The sequence below is a fragment of the Salpingoeca rosetta genome, assembly GCF_000188695.1.
Source record: "Salpingoeca rosetta unplaced genomic scaffold supercont1.29, whole genome shotgun sequence".
In the NCBI taxonomy this organism is placed as follows: domain Eukaryota; class Choanoflagellata; order Craspedida; family Salpingoecidae; genus Salpingoeca; species Salpingoeca rosetta.
The window spans coordinates 535,563-543,062 of NW_004754905.1; the positions used below are offsets into that span (position 1 = coordinate 535,563).

The window sequence follows — 7,500 nt, forward strand, 5'->3', positions numbered from 1 at the left end:
TGTTGTTGTTGTTGTTTTCTTTGTTCTGTGAGTTTTTGTGCGGTCCATTTCCCTACCTGTACGTGCACGGCATGAATGCGTGCATGAATGTGTGTGTGTGTGTGTGTGTGTGTTTCTGTTCGCATACCGTGTGTACCCCTAACATGCTCTGTGCCACGAATGGCTGCACTGGTTGGTTTGTTCCGCTGCATGTTGGAGCGTTTGCGTCTCATGCGTCTGTCATGCTGTTCTTGTTTGATCAAATACACGTTGAAAGCACAACTCGCACGCTTCAGCGCACGCACAATAAGCATGGCACGGGGGGGGGGATAGGCAGGAGCAAACACGAGCGATCAAGCAAGGTGCGAGGCGAAGCAAGTAAGACATGGTGGTGGTTGATGATGTGGGCTGTTTTTCTGTGCTCTGTGGCATACACGCGCATGGGTCGAGAGTGAAGTGGGATGACGTGTGGGGCCGATTACAAATGGAGGGTTGGAGGCGGTCATCAATGACATGACCCTATTTCTAAAAGAGGGAGGGGAGTGGTGTGTGGGAGAGGAGTGGGGATGAGACGACATCAGGACAGCATGCAGGGAAAACCAAACCAAAACCAATTGAGTCAGGCCAATCTACAAGAGCGTGACAAGAGAAAAGTTTAGTTCACGCAACACTACACTACACACACACACACACTACACACACACACACACACACACACACACACACACACACACACACACACAAGAGAAGCAGCCACGTACTCTATCGTTGCCGACGTCAATGTGGGGTCTGTAGGTGAGCATGAGCTGGCTTGGCTTCCGCCAGCGGGTGCGCAGTACATATTCAATGGTGTATTCTTTGCCAAGTGCCTCCCCACGGCACAGCACGTCAACCTGGGAGAAGTGGTTGGGGGTGAAGCCCGATGTTGTCGTCGCTCACACATGTGCACACTGTCTCCCCTTTGCCCACTTGTCCCGAGGAGGGGAAGGGCATGTAGGGAACCGAGCGGAAATACGAACCACATGTGTATGCGAAGAGGAAGAACAAGACACAGGCTCAGAGGCACTGACACTGACACAAAGGCGCTGACGAAGACCCGCACACACGCACGCACACACGCACGCACACACACACACACACACACACACACACACACACACACACACACACACACACACACACACAGACACACACACAGACAGACACACGCACGCGCGCACCTCTTCTGCGCCGGCGAGTTTGAGGCGGTGGGCAAGGAACTTCTTCAGGTGCATGATTGTCGCCTTGGCCGACGTGCGCACAAACGGCCGCTCAAGCTTTTATATGTGTATGTGTATGAGAGAGAGAGTGTGTGTGTGTGTGCGTAGCATTGTGTGCATTCATGTGTGTACATTGACAAGGCACGTGTTGTTGCAGCGGCTGGCACGTCTCACCTTCTCCTTGGCGCCGTGGTTGCGCGGCGTCATCTTCTCAATGTCTTCACTGCAAAACCGTGCACGACCACACAGACACACACACACACACATACACACGCAGGAACACGCATGTGTTTCAGTGTGCATGATCACAGATGCATGTGTGTCTGTGTGTTGTGTTCATGCCCATGTGTGCACGTGTGTGTTTTTATCCATGTGTGTGTGTGTTTATCCATGTGTGTGTGTGTTCTTATCCATATGTCCATGTGTGCGTACCTGAGTTCTTCGGGTTCGAGCATGAACGAGACCTGCAGTTCGGGGTTCTTCTTCAGCCGTGCCTCCGCCTGGTGTACCCACAACCCGTGTGGTACGCGGTGTGTCATATCAATGGCAATGATGACGGCGAAAATGGTGGTGGGAGGAGGTGTGTTGTGAAGGCGGCGGTGGCAGTCGCGGGTGTGGTCGTAGTAGTCATTGTGGTGGTGTGGCGACGTCGTGGTGGTGGTGGGGCGCACAGTGCATGAAGCGAGACGCAGAAGCAACTGGGAGCAAACACGTGTGCACACAACGCGTGTGCCAGGGTGAACAGGCACGCAATTAACTTCAACACATGCCAGTGAACCAGAAACAAATAAACGAACCTCCTTCCTTGCTTCCTCGTCGTCTGCATCATGGCAACACAAGAGCGAGAAATCACGTGGGTGGTGGTGCGTGGTGGTGCGTGGTTGAAAGAACAAGTATATGCTTCAAACGATTCCAGCCCAGCCGCGGACACAGCCGGACAGCCAAATACGCGCAGTAATGACGTCGAGACACGTGCACTGAAAGCCAAACACAAAGGCGCTCAGCTGTCATTTATCTCGACAGCATCAGCACCACCACCACAGTAGCGTGGTCTTACCTGTCTCGTGCGCGCTGTTGCTTTCGTCATCACCGGCAGCGGTATCGTGTGTCGGTGACGGGAGCTCTTCGCCATTGAGCTCGGCCTCAAACACACGCCGCCGATGCGTCTCATCTGCGCACACACACATGAACATGGATGAGCATGTGTGAGCGTGCGCGCATGAATGTATGTGTTGATATGGGCGAGCATGCACACATGAACAAGCACATGCATGCACACACTCAAAAACACATACACACGCACACACACACATACATATGCACACACGCACACATGTACATACCTTCAAGGAGGCCTGGCACAAGCTTGTACACAATCGTCTGCATGGTACGGTCTTGCCTGCAGGCAACAGTCAGTCGCACGCAAACCAGAACAGATGCAAATGCACGAGCGAGACAAAACAATGCGTTTTGTCCGTGTGTGAGGTGCATTCGCAAGGGGCATCTCACAAGCGCATCACAACAGCATCAACCTGAGAAAGGAAAACCAGAGAGAACAAGAAGCGAACAAGCGCAAAGTGTCGCACCTGAGCGTGTCGTGTGGGTTGATCTCGTGTGCGAGGGTGCCGCAGACGGGGCAGGAGTTGTTGCTCTCAAAAAAGTTGACAATGCACGACTTGCAGACTGCCATGTGTGTGTGTGTGTGTATGTGTGTGTGTGTGTGTGTGTGTATGTGTGTGTGTTTGGAGGGGGCGCAGCGTGAGGTGGACTGATTGATGACGCAAGTGACCAAGCGGGATCAAGAAGCGTATGGGAATGGAAGAAAAGCATGCAGACACAAAAACAGACAGACAGCCGGACAGAAAGACACAAACTTGCACAAACAGTCACAGACAAACGCACAGACACACTCAGACACAAACACAGACACACACACACAGACACACAGACAGACAGACACACACACACACACACACACACACACACAGACAGACAGACAGACAGACACACGCACACACACACACAGACAGACAGACAGACAGACAGACAGACACACGCACACACACATTCTCTCTCTCTCTCTCTCTCTTCCGAGCTGGGCGCATGCCGCCATGTGTGCTGCACGTACATGTGTGGAGGCATTCAGAGAGGGTGGTGGCGTCGATGAGGTAGCCGTCGCAGAGGCGGCACATGAGATACGGGTTGAGCCGCTCAAGGTTGTAGCGCATCTGGGGACGACGGGGGAGGTGGCCGTTGCACGTTGGCACCGTGAAAGGGGGTGGGAAGGTTTGGGAGATAGCGGTGTGGTGTCACGGATTGGCAGAGTCGACAAAAATGCACGTACGCACACACACACACACACACACACACACACACACACACACACACACACACACACACACACACACACACACACACACATGAGCACAGCCACACATGAACACCCAGCCCCCTTCCAAACACACAACCACACACACACACATTTACACACAACCACACACATGCACATTTACACATCCAGACATGCCCGTACCGTTTGGCCGCTGATGGGAGTTCACGGGTTTGGCCGTGTCGTGTAAGCAAGCAAAGTCACAACCCCGGGAAACAGCGTCAGCACACGTGCAACACAAAACGAAGGTAGTGGCAGCACCCGCAACTGCACCTCATTCGCTTCAACCCCCACGCAACCCCTGAACAAGCACACACAGGTACCATGCAACCACCATCAGCACCACCCCCACCACTACCATCACTATTCTCATCACCATCATCACCTACTGCTGTCGCACCTGATGACGGTGGCGGTGGGATCGTCTTCTTCGCTGCTTGAACCGCTGCCGCTCTCGTCATCACTGCTGCCGTCGCCACTGCCGTCGCCACTTCCTTCATCGCCATCATCGTCATCATCACCCTCATCGTCACCGTCAGCATTATCATCATCATCATCATCATCGCCACTGTTGTTTCCATCGCCCTCACGCTCGTTGCCACCATCCTCAACACCACCACGATCACCATTATCATCGTTACTGTCATCACCATCAGCGCCTGGGTCATTGTTGCTGTTGTTGGTGGTGATTGCGGCGCCAGGTGCCGTGGCGCCGGCGTCATGCGCGTGCTGTGATGCTGTGTCAACGTCTCCTCCCACATGTTCTTCTCCCTTTTCCTGGCTAATGGCATTTCCTTCGTCATCGCGGGTGGTATCCATGGCAGCCTTTGCGCGCTTGCTTGGCGATGATGCGGCACTGCCGCTGCTGCGCTTGCCCTCGCGGGCTGTGTCGGTCTTTGTGGCGCCGCTGGGGTCAATTGCCACCAGTGACACCTTGTCTTGATCCTCCTCTTCATCATCATCTTCTTCTTCCTCCTCCTCTTCCTCTTCCTCTTGATCGTCTTGATCGAGGTTGTGGTTGTCATTGTCTTCGTCATCGTCTCCATTGTTGTCGTCGTTTGCGCCGCCACCACCACCGCCACTTGGGCTGTTGTCGTTGTGGTCGTGCTCGTCGCCCTGTCCTCCACTTCTGTCGTTCGAATAGTGCTGATCATCACCGTCAGATCCGTCATCGTGCGAGGATGAGTTGTTGCCGGTGCTGTGGGCGCCATGGTTGCTGTCACCAGCAGCCGTTACTGTGTGCGTGGTGAACGTGGGTGACAGCATATCGAGTGTCGACACGGCGTTCCAGGTGTCCACCGGGGCACGCACCGCATCAGGGAAGGCGAAAGCCGCCTGCGGCATCACCACGGTTCCCATTTTGCTATCTTCTACACGCACGCAGCCACGCTGGTTGTGAGTGAATGAACAAGTGTGGTGGAAAAAATGGCGCGCATGGGTTGTGTTTGTCATTGGGGGTGGGGTTGATATGGGTCATGTCATTGTGCGCCACAAAGACAACAAGCCAAACAATCAACCAGATTGCACACGACAGCAGCACTCACAGAAAGTAACATGCACCTAACTCCACATCATATGTCAAGTACTCACCCCACTTTGTGCTTGCTTGGTGGGGGGTGGTGGTGTGTGTTGTGTGGTGTTGGTTGTCTCTTTTGGTGGCTTTGGCTGCACGCGTCGTTTTGTTCGCTCTTTTTGCTGCTTGCCTCGAATTTCAGATATTTGGCCATATTTCCATCCACTTTTCTACAAGTGGGGGTGTTTGCATCAGTGGAGCGAACCAGCAAGCAAGCGAAGCACACACACACCCACACACCCACCCACCCACACACACACACACACACACACACACGACACACACGACACACACACACACACACACACACACACACACACACACTCCACTTAAACCGACCGCAGTAGGTCTGCGCGTGACGGGTGCTACTCTCTACCAGAAAAGGGGGTCGGAATCTTGCCCTACTGATGTCCCTAGATAACGGAAGGCACCTTCCTTACACCAGGACTCCGAGTGGCATAGTGTCACGGTTGGTAGTTCATGGTCCGACAGGCCCGGCGTATCTAACGAGCTCAAATGGGGACGGTTGAGCATAGCAGCACACACCCACGCACACCCACGCACACACACACACACGCACGCACACACACACACACGCACACACACACCCACGCACACCCACGCACACACACACACACACGCACGCACACACAAGTAAAGGATGTCAAACCCAACGGAGATCATTCGAGGACCACAAGTACGCTGCGGTGGAAGGACGTTGTGCGTAGATGCGAAGCAGCTGGAACATGTATCTTTGTCTTGTTGCTAACTATGCTACTCTCACTGTGTGTGGGGGGATTAGGATGGCGATATGTCGCCACTGCGAGTGGTTGCTGCTGCGGCTGCGATTGGCGTGTCCGTGTACGCCATGTGTCGCATTGCCAAGTCCCTCTGCTGCTCCAAGTTGGACGGACCCAAGTGCGTCATCATCCTCTCAGGCAAGCGCAAATGCGGCAAGGACTACCTCTCCAGCTTCCTTCATGAGCGGTGAGCGTGCGTGTGTGTGAATGTGTGTGAATGTGTGTGTGTGATTGTGTGATTGTGTGATCGTGTGTGCATGTTTGTGTAAGCGCAAGTGTGCATGTTTGTGTAAGCGCAAGTGTGCATATTTGTGTAAGCGCAAGCGTGTACGTGCGTGCAGTGCGTGTTCATGTTGACGTGCGTGCATAAACCCTGCTGCTACCAGCGCCGGTTCTGTCCCTCATACAAGTGTTGTGTCTCGCCTGCTTCGCGACCCAGGCTCGGGACATTCTCGTCCGTAGTGCGCCTCTCCGGCCCTCTGAAGGAGCAGTTTGCCAAAGACCATGGTCTGGACTATGAAGAGCTGCTCTCAGATTCCGGATACAAGGAGAAGTGAGTGCACGCGCAAGAGTGCTCGTGCGTGCCCGCTAATCGTCCTTGCGTGTGCTCATTGCGTTGGATTGTCTGTTTAAGGACGCGTACCAGCGCTTTGTGTGTGTGTGTGTGTGTGTGTGTGTGTGTGCGTTTGTTTGTTTTGTGGGCCGTGTGTCCCACAACCACCCGTTTCGGCCTCCCCTCTTCGCTTTCCCGCCTCCCTCCCTCCTCCATTTCTCCGGGTCTGTTTACTCGCCAGTCACAACTGCACACGTGCGTGCGCCGCTGCGCCAGGTACCGCAAGGACATGATTGCATGGGGCGAGAAGATGCGCAACGCAGACCCAGGGTTCTTCTGCCGCCTGGCAACCGCCACAGCGACCGCCCCAATCTGGATTGTCACTGACGCCCGCAGGCCCTCCGATATCGAGTACTTCAAGGTCGCGGGGGTTTTTTGTGTATATGTGTGTTCATGTGTGTGTGTGCGTTTGTATGTGTGTGTGTGTGTGTGTGTGTGTGTGTGTGTGTGTGTGTGTGTGTGTGTGTGTGTGGTGTGTGTGTGTGTGTGTGTAGGGAAGATACCCGTGCCTTATTCACATTCACAATGGGCAGTGTTTGTCATCCATCAAGACAGCACATGGCTGCCAGCGCTGTCACTCACGGGTGATGCTGTTGCCCGTCCCTTCATTTTGACTGTGTGCAGGCACGCTACCCTGTTGTGACAGTGCGGATATCCTCGACAGATGCAACGCGGAAGCAACGAGGGTGGGTGGTGACATGGTGCTGCGAGTTTCATTGGGACTGTGATCCATGAACCTTTCGGACCTCACAGCTGCTACCGATGCTCGACATGGTTCCCATGCCATCACGTGAGCTCACACACATGTTCACCCTCATCACACCACATCACGCACACACACACACACACACACACACACACACACACACACACACACACACACACAC

General features: G+C 54.1%; 3 protein-coding genes across 3 annotated transcripts in view; 2 read left to right on the forward strand and 1 right to left on the reverse strand.

The window, feature by feature from the left end:
• PTSG_09209 (EIF5 protein) overlaps nucleotides 1-261 on the forward strand; it is a 3,699-nt gene extending 3,438 nt beyond the window's left edge. The window contains exon 6 of the mRNA XM_004989403.1: nucleotides 1-261. This exon is cut by the window's left edge and continues 441 nt beyond it. The gene's annotated coding sequence lies outside the window, so the exon portion shown is untranslated.
• PTSG_09210 (uncharacterized protein) lies at nucleotides 173-5,336 on the reverse strand. Its single transcript, XM_004989404.1, has 13 exons — nucleotides 5,218-5,336; nucleotides 4,028-4,997; nucleotides 3,772-3,781; nucleotides 3,367-3,466; nucleotides 2,825-2,921; nucleotides 2,582-2,637; nucleotides 2,296-2,409; nucleotides 2,036-2,058; nucleotides 1,671-1,738; nucleotides 1,413-1,461; nucleotides 1,200-1,295; nucleotides 741-872; nucleotides 173-504 (listed from the first exon to the last, which is right to left on the reverse strand). The coding sequence occupies exons 2-13, from the start codon at nucleotides 4,984-4,986 to the stop codon at nucleotides 499-501; spliced, it is 1,710 nt and encodes a 569-aa protein (XP_004989461.1). The 5' UTR covers nucleotides 4,987-4,997; nucleotides 5,218-5,336; the 3' UTR covers nucleotides 173-498.
• Nucleotides 5,337-5,874: 538 nt separating this feature from the next.
• The window catches only part of PTSG_09211 (phosphomevalonate kinase), a 1,958-nt gene continuing 332 nt past the window's right edge, over nucleotides 5,875-7,500 (forward strand). Inside the window, exons 1-4 of the mRNA XM_004989405.1 lie at nucleotides 5,875-6,187; nucleotides 6,440-6,553; nucleotides 6,830-6,974; nucleotides 7,238-7,299. Coding sequence (XP_004989462.1) covers nucleotides 6,012-6,187; nucleotides 6,440-6,553; nucleotides 6,830-6,974; nucleotides 7,238-7,299 — 497 coding nt within the window. The 5' untranslated portion in view covers nucleotides 5,875-6,011. The remainder of the gene's footprint in view (nucleotides 6,188-6,439; nucleotides 6,554-6,829; nucleotides 6,975-7,237; nucleotides 7,300-7,500) is intronic.

What these genes read in the sequence shown, in the direction of transcription:
- PTSG_09210 (XM_004989404.1), bottom strand. Translation starts at nt 4,986, where the DNA reads ATGGGAACCGTGGTGATGCCGCAGGCGGCTTTCGCCTTCCCTGATGCG. An exon ending in TGTGCCAGGCCTCCTTGAAG is followed by an intron (nt 2,410 to 2,581) that starts GTATGTACATGT and finishes GTGTGTGCGCAG; the next exon opens with ATGAGACGCATCGGCGGCGT. An exon ending in CTCGAACCCGAAGAACTCAG is followed by an intron (nt 1,462 to 1,670) that starts GTACGCACACAT and finishes ACGGTTTTGCAG; the next exon opens with TGAAGACATTGAGAAGATGA.